Raw genomic sequence first — 16519 nt, forward strand, 5'->3', positions numbered from 1 at the left:
TGGTCTTTTTGTCTTTTTAGGGCTGCACCCCTGGCATAGGGAGGTTCCCAGGCTAGGGGTTGAATCGGAGCTGTAGCTGCCAGCCTACACCAGAGCCACAGCAACATGGGATCCGAGCTGTGTCTGCAACCTACACCACAGCTTATGGTAATGCTGGATCTTTAACCCACTGAGTGAGGCCAGGGATCGAACCTGCGTCCTCATGGATGCTAGTCGGGTTCACTGACCGATAAGCCACGATGGAAATCCACAAATATTTTTTAAATTTGGGGTTTTTTTATTTGTTTTTGTTGTTTTTTGTTTTTTGTCTTTTTGCCTTTTTCTAGGGCCGCTTCTGCAGCATATGGAGGTTCCCAGGCTAGGGGTCGAATCGGAGCTGTAGCCACTGGCCTACACCAGAGCCACAGCGACTCGGGATCCAAGCCGCATCTGCAAACTACACCACAGCTCACGGCAACGCCAGATCCTCAACCCACTGAGCAAGGCCAGGGATTGACCCCGAAACCTCATGGTTCCTAGTCGGATTCGTTAACCACTGCTCCATGACGGGAACTCCATAAATTTTGGGTTTTTTTAACTCATTTTTAATATATAGAAATACAACTGATTATTTTTGTGCGTCTTGACCTCGTAACCTTGCTAAACTCACTTACTAGCTCTGGCAGATTTTTGGTGGGTAGATTCCTTAGGGTTTTCTTTGTAGATAAGAACATCATATGCAAATTTCTTCCTTTCCAATCTGAATACCTTTTACTTATTTTTCTCACTTCCACTGGCTAGGACTTCCAGTACAATAGGTGTGGTGAGAGAGACAGTCTTGCCTTGTTCTTGACCTTAGGGGGAAGTAGTAAGCATTTCATAATTAAGCATCATGTCCCCTGCAGATTTTTTTGAAGATGCCCATTATCATATGGAGGAAACTCCTTCTATCCCTAGTTTGCTGTGAGGAATTTTTAAAAATCATGAGTTGGAGGAGTTCCCTTTGTGGCTCAGCTGTAGCTCCTGGGAACTTCCATGTGCTACAGGTGTGGCCATAAAAAGCAAAGAAATAAAAAAATTAAAAAAAATCATGAATTGGCATTTAATTTTTTAAAATTATTTTTCTGCATCAATTAAACAGTCATGTGATTTGTCTTCTTTAGACTAGTAAGTTGTAATTACATTGATTTTTCAATACTAAACCAGCACTGCATTCTCAAAATAATCTCCCCCTGGGTCATGATGTATTATTCTTTTTTTTTATATTGCTGAATTCAATTTGAAATTTTTTTTTTTTTTTTTTGTCTTTTTGCTATTTCTTGGGCCGCTCCCGCGGCATATGGAGGTTCCCAGGCTAGGGGTTCAATCGGAGCTGTAACTGCTGGCCTGCGCCAGAGCCACAGCAACGCTGGATCCAAGCCGCGCCTGCAACCTGCACCACAGCTCACGGCAACGCCGGATCCTCAACCCACTGAGCAAGGGCAGGGATTGAACCCGCAACCTCATGGTTCGTAGTCAGATTCGTTAACCATTGCACCACAACGGGAACTCCTGAAAATGTTTTTGTTGAAGATTTTTCTATGTTCATGAGGAACATTGAGCTGTAGTTTTTGTTTTTGTTTTTTTTTGTCTTTTTTGCTATTTCTTGGGCCGCTTCCGCGGCATATGGAGGTTCCCAGGCTAGGGGTCCAATCGGAGTCGCAGCTGCCAGCCTACGCCAGAGCCACAGCAACTCGGGATCCGAGCCGCATCTGCAACCTACACCACAGCTCACAGCAACGCCCAATCCTTAACCTACTGAGCGAGGCCAGGGATCAAACCCGCAACCTCATGGTTCCTAGTTGGATTCGTTAACCACTGCGCCACCATGGGAACTCCTGTAGTTTTCTTTTTTATTTAACCTTTTTGGCCACCTGGAGGCATATGGAGTTCCCAGTCAGGGATAAGATCTGAGCCGCAGCTGCTACCTACTTATACCACAGTTGTGGCAACGCTGGATTGTTTAACCCAATGTGCAGGGCTTCAGGATCAAACCTGTGTCCTGACACCTCAGAGACATTGTCCATCCCATTGCACCACAGCAAGAAATCCATCTTTTCTTATAATATTCTTTGCTTTTAGCACCAGGGTAATGACGGCTTCATGAAATAATTTCCAGCTTTCCCCCTCTTAATCCCTCTCTTTTATCATTGGGTGAGTTTTGGTAGATTTTGGTTTTTGAGGAATTGGTACATTCCATCCAACTTATTGAGTTTATGTATGTAGAGTTGTTCATATTATTCTCTTATTATCCTTTTCATGTCTATAGAGTCTGGATATTGGCAGTTTTTGTCATTTCTCTCTCTCTCTCTCTTTTTTTTTTGTCAGTCTTGTTAAAGTTTTTTTCTGTCTTTTTTTTTTGCTTTTTTAGGGCCTCACTCAAGGTATATGGAGGTTTCCAGGCTTGGGGTTGAATTGGAGCTACAGCTGCTGGCCTACACCACAGCCAAGGCAATGCCAGATCATTAACCCACTGAGCAAGGTCAGGGATCGAACCCATAACCTCATTGTTCCTAGTTGGATTGATTTCCGCTGCACCACAAGGGGAATTCCACGTCAGTCCTGTTAAAGTTTTATTGGTTTTACTGATTGTTTAAAAAATCCTTTTTGATTGTGGATTTTCTCTATTTTTTTGTTTTCAATTTAATTGATTTTTTTATTCTCCTATCTTTATTTGTTCCTTCTTGCTTTTGGCTTATTTTGCTCTTCTTTTTCTAGTTTTCTTAAGATGAAAACTGAGGTCATTGATTTGAGACCTTCCTTTTCTTTTTCTTTTTATTTATTAATTTTTTTCATTTTTGGCCACCCCATGGTATATGGAGTTCCTGAGCCAGGGATCAGATCTGAGTGGCAGTTGCGACCTAAGCTGCAACTGTGGCAATGCCAAATCCTTAACCCACTGTGCTGGGCTGGGGATTGAACCAATATCCCAGCACTCCCAAGATACTGCCAGTCCTGCTGTGCCACTGGGAATTATTTTCTTTTTTTTAAATTGAAGTATAGTTGATTTACAATGTTGTGTTAGTGTCTGGTATACAGCAAAGTGATTCACTTATACATATACATATATAATTTTTTACTATTCTGTGTTAGTTTCTGGTGTACAGCAAAGTGATTTCAGTTATATATATATATATATATATATATATATATATATATATATATATATATAATTTTTTACTATTCTTTTCCATTATACTTTATCACAGGGTGTTGAATATAGTTCCCTGTGCTATATACCTCCTTCATTTTTATTTTATTTTTTTGCCTTTTGTCTTTATAGGGCCACTCCCACGGTATATGAAGGCTCCCAGTCTAGGGGTCTAATCAGAGTTGTAGCTCCTGGCCTATACCACAGCTATAGCAACTCCAGATCTGGGCTGCATCTGTGACCTACAACACAGCTCATAGCAACGCTGGATCCTTAATCCACTGAGCAGCAAGGCCAGGGATTGAACCCACAACCTCATGGTTCTTAGTCAGATTCATTTCATTTCCACTGTGCCACAATGGGGACACTTCTTTTCTAATATAAGCATTTTAATGCTATAAATCTTCCTCTAAGCACCGCTTTAGCTGTATCTCACAAATATTAACAGATTGCATTTTCTTTTTTTCATATCAAAGTATTTTCTTTCTTTTTTTTTTTTTTTTGGTCTTTTTGCTTTTTCTAGGGCTGCTCCCACAGCATATGGAGATTCCAGGGCTAGGGGTCTAATCAGAGCTGTAGCCACCAGCCTATGCCAGAGCCACAGCAACGAGGGATCTGAGCCGAGTTTGCAACGTACACCACACCTCACAGCAATGCTGGATCCTTAACCCACTGAGCAAGGCCAGGGATTGAACCTGCAACCTCATGGTTCCTAGTCAGATTCATTAACTACTGCGCCATGATGGGAAATCCATATCAAAATGTTTTCTAATTTTCTTTGGGACTTTCTCTTTGACCCATGGATTATTTAACGGTATATTGCTTAATTTCCAATAATCTCCAGTGTTTGGAGATTTTCTTGTTATCTTTCTGCTACTGATTTCTAATCTAATTTTATTATGATCAGAGTATTATTTTAATTTTTTTCAAATTTGTTAAGGCTTATGACCCAGGACATAAGTCAATCTTGGAGAATCTTCCCTGTGCATCTGTAAATAATGGATATTCCATTGTTGGATGGAGTATTCCTTAAATGTCAGAGTTGGTGGGTTTTTTTTTTAAATAATTAGCACATAATTGCATCTTTATTCCTTGTGTTCTTTTTTTTTTTTTTTGGCCACACCCATGGCATGGGGAAGTTCCAGGGCCAGCGATCAAACCCGTGCCACAGCGTTGATCTGACCCACAGCATTGACAATTCCAATCCTTAACCTACTGAGCCACCAAGGATCTCTCATTTCTTGGGTTCTTGATTACAATGATAATTAGGCAAATATCTTCCAAATTCTACTTGAATTATAGTAGCTTTGGAATGATAAACTATAAGCTCTGGTTTTAAGTTTTCTTAATATCTTTATCTTCTATGTTCTTGTTGATTTTCTGTTCACTTTACATATTACCAAAAGAGGAGTACTAAAACTCTCAACTATAATTGTGGATTTATATATTTCTTTTTTCACTTCTAACAGGTTTTGCTTCATGGATTTTGAAGTTCTGTTGTTAGGTACATACATAATGTTCTCTTAATAAACTGATTCCATTGTAGTTATGAAATGATTTTTATCCCTGGTCATTTTCTTTGCTCTGAACTTTGCCTTATCTGGTAGCAATATAGTTACTCCAGTTTTCTTTTGATTAGAGCTTTTAAAGCACATCTTTTTCCATTCTATAATGTTTAATCTCTAAATCATATTTGAAATGAATTGTACAGCACATGTTGGGTCATGATTTTTTTTTTTTGGTCCCTTTTGACAACCTCTTTTAGTTAGTATATGTAGGTCATTCTTTTAGCAATTCATTTAGAACAAGTCTGCTAAAATCAAGTCTTCAGTTTTATTCATCTGAGACTGTTTTATTTCACCTTTATCCTAAAGAATTCTTTAGTTGGATATAGAATTGAGTTGAATTTTTTTCTTTTAGCACTTTAAAAATGTTCTACTTCCTTGGCCTTTATATTTTTTAATAGGAAATCCACCATCATTGTTCCCCTATATAATGCAGGGTTCCCCCTCAACCCCTGCTCTTCTGGATAAAAATCTCTCTCAAGAGTTTTTCTTGGAGTGTCCATCATGGTGCAGCAGAAACGAATCCGACTAGGAACCATGATGTTGCAGGTTCGATCCCTGGCCTTGCTCAGTGGGTTAAGGATCCAGTGTTGCTGTGAGCTGTGGTGTAGGTCACAGACATGGCTTGGATCTGGCGTTCTGTGGCTCTGGCATAGGCTGTCAGCTACAGCTCCAATTAGACCCCTATCCTGGGAACCTCCATATGCCTCGGGTCTGTCCCTCAAAAAGACAAAAAAAAAAAAAAAAAGAGTTTTTCTTTTTTTGGTCTTTTTGCCTTTTCTAGGGCCACTCCTGCGGCATATGGAGGTTCCCAGGCTAGAGGTCTAATCAGAGCTGTAGCTGCCGGCCTATGCCAGAGCCACAGCAACACAGGATCCGAGCCGCCTCTGCAACCTACACCACAGCTCACAGCAACGCTGGATCCTTAACCCACTGAACAAGGCTAGGGATTGAACCTGCAACCACATGGTTTCTAGTCAGATTCATTAACCACTGTGCCACGATGGGAACTCCAGTTTTGGGTTTTTGTTTTGTTTTGTTTTTTGTTTTTTGTTTGGTCTTTTTAGGGCTGCACCCACGGCATATGGAACTTCCCAGGCTAGGGGTCAAATTGGAGCTGCAGCTGCCAGCCTACACCCCAGCCACAGCCACAACCACACCAGATCTGAGCAGTGACTGCAAGCTACAACTCAGCTCATGGAAACGCCGAATCCTTAACCCACTAAGTGAGGCCCACGATCAAACCTGTGTCCTCATGGATTCTAGTTGGGATCGTTACTGCTGAGCCACTACAGGAACTCCTGACTTCAGTTTTAAGCAGTTTGATTATGATATGTCTGGGTGCAGGTTTCTTTGGGTTTATTCCTTTTGCCTTTTTTTTCTTTTTGGCTGCACCCATGTCGCATGTAAGTTTTAAGGCCAGGGATGTAACCCACACCACAGCAGCAACCTAAGCCATAACAGTGACAATGCTGGATCTTTAATCCACTGTGCTATAGGGGAACTCCAGATCATTAATTTTTATTGATCTACCTTCAAGGCCACTGAGTCTTTTTTCTGCCATCTCCAATTTGTCTTCAAGCCATCTGGTAAAAAAAAAAAAAAAAAAATTTTTAGGGCTGCACCTGTAGCATATGGAAGTTCCCAGGTCAGGGGTCAAATCAGAGCTGCAGCCACCACCTATGCCACAGCTGCAGCAATGTGGGATCTGAGCCACATCCATGAACTATACCATAGCCTGCAGCAACACTGGACCCCTAACCCACTGAGTCACAATAGGAACTCCTAAAACTAAAAAAATTATAATTCAAATTATCTTGTCATAACTTTGCTGCTTTAGAAAGTTTCCAGTTCCATGTAAGACAGAGTAAGCACATCTCACTCTGTCTTTCCCATTGAACATCTATCTGGATTCTAAATCCGGGAAAAAAATGCATGGATCAGCTATTTGAGGACTCTGAAAAGTGAACAGAAGCAGGAATATTGGGGAAGAAAACATGAATTTGATATACCACCAAACCTGCATAGAATTTGCCAATTTTCCCAATATCCCTAGCCAGGACTCAGTGCAGCCCAAAAGCCTGAAGTGCACAGCAGTACAGACAGACAGGGTCTTGGAGGAGTCTTCTACTTCCAGCTTGAGGAATGGAAAGGAATTTCCTAACAGAGAGAGTAGGGGAAATCCCATGTGCTTGCTTGCTTTTATTTACCTTCTTTTCCTAATTGCCTAGCACCCAAAGCCCCCAAATAAGCATACAATAGCAGCAGAGAAAGCAACACTAATGGTGAGAAAGGGGTCTCAAACTAAGGGAAGGGAAACTTCCTCTCTGATCTGAGGAGAGGTGCTCCCAGAATTCTGAAGGTAGGGCAAAGCCCATTGCCTTTTTAAAATCTCTGTCCTCTCACTGCTTAACCTCACAGCACAGTCACAGGAAGTAAAGACCAAAATGGAGTATATGAAACCCTTGCTTTCTGATCAGATTACTATAATAGGGAGCCCCATAGAACTGGAAAGAACCAAGGAGACTGAGTAGAGAGAGAAAGGAGCTCAGGAAAGCAGAAGTTGTTTATGACTTCTGGGCTTAACCTCCAGTCTGTATGTTTGTGGATCTGACCCTCAGCATCCTATCAAATGCTTCAAGAACTAAACTACAAGACAGACCATTGCCCAGGAATTTGACTGGCTCCTGGGTGGCAAACATACAGGACAGATGCAAATAACACTCTAAAGTCCTTGCGAGCGCAACAGAAATTGACATTATGACTTAGAAATTCTGGTTGGAACTTAGAGTCTAATCCCAACCAGATGAATTGCCTGTCAAAACAAAAGTATCAGCATTTTCTATAGGATTTATGTTTTTGTTTTTTTTTTTGTCTTTTGTCTTTTTTGTTGTTGTTGTTGTTGCTATTTCTTGGGCCGCTCCCGCGGCATATGGAGGTTCCCAGGCTAGGGGTTGAATCGGAGCTGTAGCCACCGGCCTACGCCAGAGCCACAGCAACGCGGGATCCGAGCTGCATCTGCAACCTACACCACAGCTCACGGCAACGCCGGATCGTTAACCCACTGAGCAAGGGCAGGGACCGAACCCGCAACCTCATGGTTCCTAGTCGGATTCGTTAACCACTGTGCCACGACGGGAACTCCCTTTCTATAGGATTTAAAAAAGACTCAGAATCTCATAGTGTAGTACTCAAAATATCAAAGAGACAATAAAAAATCCAGCATTCAAAAAGCCAGGAAAACCTAAATTAGGAAAAGACAAAAGACACCAATGCTAAAATGTCATAGATGTTGGAATTGTCTGACAAAGACTTTAAAGTAGCTATTATAAAAATATTCCATTGGAATTTTGAAATTTCTTGAAATGCATGAAAAAATAGAAAGTCTTAGCAAAGAAATAGAAGAACTAAGGGAAAACTGGAGAAAAACACAATAACCAAATTTAAAAATTTTCCAGATGGGAGTCCCTATTGTGGTTCAGCAAGTTAAGAACATGACTAGTAACCATGAGGATGTGGGTCAATCCCTGGCCTCGCTCAGTGGGTTTAGGATCCAGGTGTTGCTGTGAGCTGCTGTGTAAGTCGCAGATGTGGCTCGGAACAGGTGTTGCTGTGGCTGTGGTGTAGATTGGCAGTCATATCTCTAATTCAACCCCCAGCCTTGGAACTTCCATATACCTTGGGTGCAGCCTTAAAAAGACAAAAAATTAAAAAAAATAATTTTTCAGTTTTAAAATATTTTAAAGCTGACTGAATATAAATACTTTCAAAAAATTTCTGGGCACAAATATTAACATAATAATTTCAACTACTAGATCTATATTTGCCTCATAATAATTTCAGGGTTTATGACTCCAACATTCAATGTATTATAAGAAAAATATATTCATGCTTATCCCTCCATTTTTTGTGTTTCTCTGTTTGCAGTGTGACAGATTTGCTAGCAATGCTCATTTATCCCATCAAAAACGTCACATAAAAATTCAAATAACTCAGAACTTTGGTGGGGGATTCACTTATGATTCTTAAGTCATGCAGTAGAACTTGAATGATAAGGAAACACATAGCAAAACATACGTAAGTGTTAGTGTTAGTTAGGACTAGTCATGAATGACAAAACATAAAAGACTACATAATATATACCTAAAAATTTCAGGGTTGCTATAGTGCTTCATTGTATCAGGAACTGAGGTTCCTTCTTTCTTGATGCTCTGCCCTCCATTACGGTGCATTATCTCATGACCTAAAAATGTTGTGAGCGCTCCAGTCATCACAGGAATAAGGGAAGTTAAAGGAGAAGCTGCATCCCTCTTCTCTCTAAAGTAGCTTCCTGAAGTTCATTTTCAGGCCAGAGTATAGTCTCAGGGCCATATTCTGCCACAAGAAAGTTTGGGAAATATAGTTATATTCTTGGCAACTATACCCACCTAGAAATTGAGGGATGTTACCATCGAAGGGGGAAGAATGAATATTGAGGACCAACAAGAATTCTCTGATAGGACTGTTATCCTTAAGAAATCCTTATGTTGGAAGAAAGAGAAATTAAATTCAACTTAGCATAAATAATAAAAGAGATATATTGGCTTATGTAATGAGAAAGTTCAGGTAGTGGGAGCTTTAGAATTTGTTTGATTCGGGAGAGTTTTGATGTTATGATGGACCCAACTTCCTTCAATTTTCTTTCTTTTTTTGTCTTTTTGCTGTTTCTTGGGCCGCTCCTGCGGCATATGGAGGTTCCCAGGCTAGGGGTCGAATTAGAGCTGTAGCCACCAGCCTAAGCCAGAGCCACAGCAACGTGGGATCCGAGCCGCGTCTGCAACCTACACCACAGCTCACTGCAATGCGGGATCAGATCGTTAACCCACTGAGCAAGGGCAGGGACCGAACCCGCAACCTCATGGTTCCCAGTCGGATTTGTTAACCACTGTGCCACAACGGGAACTCCCCTTCAATTTTCTGATTAGCCTCCTTCTCTGTCAACTTCATTGTAAGATTAGCTTATTTATGACAAAAAGTCTTCATAAGTTATAGACTTCAAATTTTACATCACATTGTCCAGAAAAAAAAGCAAGCATTGTCCTTGGGTAACTATAGCGACTAACTGTCATAGTTTGCTTAGCACCATCCAAGTATAGCATTGAAATTATTTAAGTGCAGGGAAACCACTTACTCCCAGGCAAACCAAGATGGTGGTCATCTACCTGGTAACTCTCCCAGAAGGATTCAGGATGCCCCAGCTAACCTCTCATATCTTCTTGGCTCAGATTATCCTTAGTCAGGGGACTATGAGGCACTGATTTGCTTAGGCCTAGCAGTTATTGACAGGAGAGGTAGCCTGACTGGGTAAGCAATTCAGAGCTAATCTCTGGAAATGAGCAGAACTGAGTTTTCCTTATCCCATGATCACATGGCTGCTGCACACTAGGGAGATAACCCTACAATGTCTATGATAAGATGCAACTAACATAAGACAAGAACCTAGCATTTATTAAACTGAACCCTCAAATGACACTGGGTGACTTAGTACCCCAAAGAAAAAAATGGAAGTTCTATAGAGAGGAAATTGCTCTCTTATAGAAAAGTGTATTAATAGATATTTTTAAGATCATATCTCAAGGATAGGCTAGCGCAAAACTACATGCTTGCATTCACGTAAAAATAGCCGTTGTATCACTTTGTATTATTTTCTTTTATTTGGTCAAATGCTGAGGCTGAGAACAGCAAATAATTTGGTCAAAGTATTTATGCTGAGGTAAAGTTAAATGTGATTTAAAATAATCCCATCTAAGACTGCAGTCTTGATGCATAGATTGTGTAACATGGAGTGATATTTGGTCCCCTTTCTGTGGTGCCTCTGTTGCAGGAGCAGGAGGGATTATATATCCCCATCCTGCTGAAAACAGGCAATCATGTGATTTGCTTTGGCCAGTGAAATGTGAATGAACAGGACAAGTTTTAACTTCCAGTAGGAAGTTTAAGAGCCATCAATTCACTATGTTTTCTTTTTCCTTGGCTATGACTGCCAATAGCGGTCCAAACAAATCTGTTATCCTAAGTCTCTGAGATTTCAGAGGCATTTGTTATGTCAGCCTATCCCCGCCCCCTTTTTTTGACCACACCCTCAGCATGAAGAAGTCTCTGAGCCAGAGATCAAACTTGTGACAACACCGAATCCTTAATCACTAGGCCACCAGGGAGTTCCTAATTAGCCTATCCTGACTAATACTTCCTGCATCTGCTTTGCTGCCTCCAAACTTTCCTTTCTAGCCTTTTCTTTTGCTGGCTTCCTTTTTTTGTGTGCTTAATTTATCCCTTTATATTTCATCACGTCCCTGTCCCCGAGAATTTGAATCAATAAACAACAGAGAAATAAACTAGTCTGGAGTTTTGAAGGATTTTCCTCTTGTCCTACAAAGTCCAGATAGCTTCTAAAAGAATCTTGGGCTTATTACATCCTAGACAGAAAACTAGAACACTAAGAATTAAACATTTCATATGTTTAATTCTACATTTAACTAGCATTATAAATGTCTACATTTAACTACCATTATAAATGTTTACATTTAACTAGCTTTTAATTATTGACTATAGTAAATCCTTCATATAAATGTATAAGTTTAAAGCAATTTAAATTATCTATTATAACCCCAACAATTTCATTCTGTTCTCTATAACAATAATACTATATTAAAGTTTGAAATGAAGGCTTCCAAAAATCTTTTTAACATCTAGGTCTCTTGAAGAAAGAGAATATCAACAAATAAAACCTCTTTCAGTTCTCTTCCAAGCTCACAAAGAAAATAATTCTAATGGATCCCATGTCATTTTATGAGTTTATTTAAAGAATTCTGTGTATCTCCTTAGAGATTCTGATTCAGTAGATATTTAGAAGCTACTGTATTAAACAACTATGAATCATTCGTATAAATGGAATAGAGATGTTTCATCCTCAATCATCAAGCTGTATTTGTCTCCTTCAAGTATTAGCTGGAAATTTTGGAAAGCCTGATGCTGAATATTTATGTCCCTCATATTTCATATGTTGAAGCTCTAGTCCCCAATGTGATGTTATTTGGAGGTGGGCCTTTGGGAGGTAATTAGGTTTAGATGACATTATGAGGGTGGAGCCTCCATGGTGGGATTAGTGTTCAGATTGTAGGACTGTGTCCATAACCTGGGATCTAATGCTATCTCTAGGTAGGATCAGAATTGATCTGAATTCTAGGACACCTAGCTAGTATCCAAGAATTTTTGTTGTATGGAAATCTCCCCCCACCCCCTACTTTGGAATTGGGAGCCAAACCATTATTGCTTGTCACCTCCTTAAAATTATTGAATCTAGGGGTAAAACAGAGGAGGGTTTTTTTTTTTTTAATTAATACACTTTATTTTTGAGAAGAGTTTTAGAATTATAGAAAAACTGTGCCAATCCTACAGATAGTTCCCATGTCCTACCTTTCCCCCTACAGTTTCCCTTATTATTAACATGTTAGTGTGGAACATTCATTACAATTAATGAGCCAATACTGATACATTAGTATTAACTCAAGTCCATAGTTTATTCAGATTTCCTTAGTTATAACCTAACATCCTTTTTAAAACTTTTTTTATTTTTTAAATTTTAGGGCTGCACCCATGGCATATGGAAGTTCCCAGGCTATAAGTCGAATTGGAGTTGCTGCTGCCAGCCTACACCACAGCCACAGCAACACCAGATCCCAGCCACATCTGCAACCTACACCATATCTCACTGCAACACGGGTTCCTTAACCCATTGAGCAGAGCCAGGGATTGAACCTGCATCCTCATGGATACTAGCTGGGTTCATTATCACTGGGCTACAGTGGAAACTCCCCTAATGTCCTCCCCCCCCTTTTTTTTTTGTCTTTTTATCATTTTTTGAGCCGCTCCAGAGGCATATGGAGGTTCCCAGCCTAGGGGTCTAATCGGAGCTGTAGCTGCCGGTCTACTCCAGAGCCACAGCAACGCTGGGTCGGAGCCGAGTCTGCAACCTACATACACCACAGCTCATGGCAACGCTGGATCCTTAACCCACTGAACAAGGCCAGGGATCAAACCTGCTACCTCATGGTTCCTGGTCGGATTTGTTAACCACTGCGCCACAACGGGAACTCCCCTAATGTCCTTCTTATGTTCAAGGATCCCATTTGGAATGCCTATTGCATTTAGAGTGTATGTCATCTTAGGCTCCTCTTAGCAGTGACATATTCTTAGACTTTCCTTGTTTTTGATGATCTTCACAGTACTGAGGACTACTGGTCAGATATTTTGTATCATTCCCCTCTACTGGAATTTGTCTGACTTTTTCTCATGATTAGACTGGGGTTATATGCTTGGGGGAAGAAGTTCACAGAGGTAAAATGAGAATAAGCATTTTTAACAGGTACCCACAAGATTTTTATGCATATACTATAATTAGAGGCCTTGCTGTCTAATTATGTATATCAGATATGTATGTCTAGTAGTTGTGACTTTAGGTGTGGCTTTGAATGTTACACTACTACACTGATATTTTCAGTGACAGAAACCATGTGTTACTTATCTTGGGAGTCTAATGGTTGAGTATAGGACTTTTCACATAGTATATATTACATTTATATTTATATCAGAAAACTAATATAAGCAAAACAAGTTATTCCTCTAAAAATGAAAATCAAAGTGAAAATAATTCACATGAACTAAATGTCTGTGTCATCCCAAATTCATATGTTGAAGCCCCAACCACCAATGTGACTGTGTTTGGAGATAGGGCTTTTATGCAGGTAATTAAGGCTAAATGAGGTCATAAAGGTGGGGGCCCTGATATAGTAAGATTAGTATCCATAAATTTAATCAGCCACTTCAGCAGAAGTCTGGAATAGAGATGGGACTATGCCAGCAGAGACATGGCTAGTTAGAATTAAAAGGGACAGAGAAAATAAGAGGAAATAAAGGAAGGCTGCTACATTTACTGGATTCTCCATAACTGGGTAAAAGAGCTATTCTGCTGCAAATATACTTTATCCTTTAAGAAAAGGGAAGAATAACCCTGAAGGTGGTTCAGAGACCATCAGGAACGCCACTCCCACCACAAGCCCAGGGTGCACGTTTGCTTCCTCCATGGTTTCAGAAAGTGGTATCCTGTTTAGCATTGGATCCAAGGGAATTATTTGAAAGCCTTATGACAAATGGAATTATATAAGACCCAGTGATGTAATGTACAGGATGTGACTATAGTTAATAATACTGTATTGTCTGAAAGTTGCTAAGAAAGTAGACCTTAAATGTTCTCAGCTCAAGTAAAAAAAAATTATATGTGTGATGATGAATGTTAACTACTTACTGTGGTAATCATTTCACATTGTATACTTATATCAAATTACTATGCTGTACACCTAAAATTAATATAATGTCAATAATACCTCATTTTTTTTGAAAAAAAGGATCTAATGGGATTTGTCTTGCCAAGTTTTGGGACTTGCTTGAGACTCATCGTCCTCCTTACTTTCTTATTTCTCCCTTTTGGAATGGGAATGTCTCTCCTATACCTGTCCTACCATTGTATTTTGGAGGCAGATAACTTACTTGGTTTCACAGATTCACAACTAGAGAGGAATTCTGCCTCAGGATGACTCATACCTCAAGTCTCATCCACATCTGAGTCAGATGATGTTTAGATGTGACTGTGGACTTTAGACTCTAGAGCTAATGCTGGAACAAGTTAAGACTTTTGGTTGTTGGGATGGAATGAATGTATTTTGCATGTAAGGAGGATATGAATTTGGGGGGGCCAGAAGTTAGACAAATACAATAACTATAAATTAGGTTAGGCAAGAGAAGATTAAAAGAAGAGGGGAAAAAAATTGTAGAAATTTATGATTCTGAGCTCTGAGTTCTAACTCCACATGAGTGAAACTAAAACTTGCAACAATGGGCAACACCTTATGAGTATGGTTTATGGAGCTATCTGATGAACTCCAACCAGAACCCAAGTTCAAAAAGTCTTAGCCCTACATCAAAGCATCAAAGCATTGCAAGATAATTATTCATGCATTTTAAGTTAAAATGATTAAGTGTACATGTATCAGTTAAGATTTGTATTTGACTACTAATATCCAAGATCCACACTTATTGTGTACCAAGTCATATGAGGGCTTATACTCTCTCTCATTTTTCTTCTGGCTGCATCTGCAACATATGGAAGTTCCCAGGCCAGGGACTGAATCTCAACCGCCACTGTGACCTACACCATAGCTGTGGCAATGCCAGATCATTTAACCCATTGCACTGGGCTGGGGATTGGATCCATACCTCTGCTGTGGCCTAAGACGCAGCAGTTGGACTCCGAACCTACTGTGCATCAGTGGGAACTCCTTATTTTGTTATTTTCTCGAAAAAGTCAAATACAGGAAGAGATAGGCAGAAAAGTTACCAGCAGTCAGCTCCTTCTATGCCGTCCTTAGGGGCATATAAGATGGCCAGCAGGGTTCTCGCCATCATAAATGATTTCTGGATAGGAAGCAAGAGGAAAGGGAGAAGAACAAGCAAGTTATTTCCCAGAAGTCAACACTCAACAGAATCCACTTATACCTTATGATCAGCTCTAACTGTAGAGGAGGCTGAGAAGTGTCTTTTGGTTTGTACACTGCCTAGGTAGAATGCTATCTCAGTTTTACTAGTAAAGGTGAAGGAAACAATGAAAATTATTTAGGCAAATATCAGACCCTGCCAGTATATATAATTTTGTAATGATTTCCTGCATTAGTAACTTAAAATTAACCAACCAATTAACCAGCCCTAATGGCACTGGATAGGAAAGTGAGTACTCTACAGGCTATTCAAGTGGGATACTGGAAAGCTGATAGGATTGTTTATTTTTACTCATGTGGCCTCCAAAAGGTACAGACTCATTTAAAACCTGAAAATATAAGAGTTGAAGATTGGTCAGAATGCAATTCTATGACATAACAGCATGTTAGATGAACTCATAGAAGGATGTAAAGAAAAAGAAAGTCTAGGACATCAGCTCAGATAATCATAGTTAAACAGAAGAGTGAAGAAAGTTAAAAAAAATGGAGATGATAGAATATTATATCATGAAGGGTGAAAAAAGTGTGTGATCAGCATCAAATGAAATAAAACTAAGCCTCTGAATCTAATTAGAGTCACTGGAAATAGTCAAAGGAATAGTTTCAGACCTCAATATTTATCTTGCAGGTTTTCCTTAAATGTCTGAGCCTTGGCTTTTCATTCATCTTTAAAGGGCAAGTAGATTGAACTGTTTATGTGGGCAGCTTATTAATTTAATGACTTTACTGTAAAACTGGGGAGGAGGGTAAGGGACCTGACCACTTTGTTGAGGGTACTCCCAAACTATCACCTTGAGGTATTTCCTCTGAGATCTTTTGATTTATTTAGAGAAAAATCTCCTGCTTGGATTGTACATGCATAGCTACCAGTGCTCTGAGAGCAAACAGTGGAAAAGGTCTGGGGTGGGTCTCACAATTCTGTATAGAGACTTCCATTTAATCTTTTAGTTTTTTTTTCTTGACATGGTATCCTTGAATCTGGGACACCTCTTGTTCAAACACTCCACCAACTAATCCTTATATTTCACAGAAGTAGCTAGTCACTAGGCTGTGTCCTAAGGATGGTGACCTGGACCTAAAAGTCTAACTACTTTGTACAAATTTTCAATCAATCTACTGGTCTTTCAATTTCCATATCATCCCTTCAATAGGGTACCTCCAGTTTATGAGCCTGTGTACAATAAGACATATATTTG

At 39.8% G+C, this 16519-nt stretch overlaps 1 protein-coding gene and 1 long non-coding RNA gene across 51 annotated transcripts in view; one reads left to right on the forward strand and one right to left on the reverse strand.

The window, feature by feature from the left end:
- The window catches only part of LOC146404771 (uncharacterized), a 1009186-nt gene that overhangs the window by 319400 nt on the left and 673267 nt on the right, over positions 1–16519 (forward strand). The gene's annotated exons all lie outside the window — the stretch shown is intronic.
- Positions 1–16519, reverse strand: part of LOC106509807 (uncharacterized) — a 50645-nt gene that overhangs the window by 29121 nt on the left and 5005 nt on the right. For 12 of the 50 annotated variants that reach the window (XR_014841832.1, XR_014841835.1, XR_014841833.1 and 9 more), the window contains exons 3-5: positions 15046–15243; positions 8878–9108; positions 6268–6320 (exon numbers count right to left, since the gene is read on the reverse strand). The exons of 3 other annotated variants lie outside the window; for them this stretch is intronic. Coding sequence is in view for 4 of the 47 variants with exons in the window: in XM_085019154.1 (XP_084875280.1) it covers positions 6268–6320; positions 8878–9005 (181 nt within the window). In the remaining 43 variants the exon portion in view is untranslated. Of the gene's footprint in view, positions 1–6267; positions 6321–8877; positions 9109–15045; positions 15244–16519 lie in introns of those variants that run through there. 35 more of the 50 variants (XR_014841856.1, XR_014841846.1, XR_014841840.1 and 32 more) reach the window with 9 other exon arrangements.

This window comes from Sus scrofa, chromosome 3 (genome assembly GCF_054392235.1).
Source record: "Sus scrofa isolate SSC_HxYL_T2T_F1_AM1 chromosome 3, Sscrofa_HxYL_maternal_Yorkshire_Landrace_v2.0, whole genome shotgun sequence".
NCBI classification, from domain to species: Eukaryota; Metazoa; Chordata; class Mammalia; order Artiodactyla; family Suidae; genus Sus; species Sus scrofa.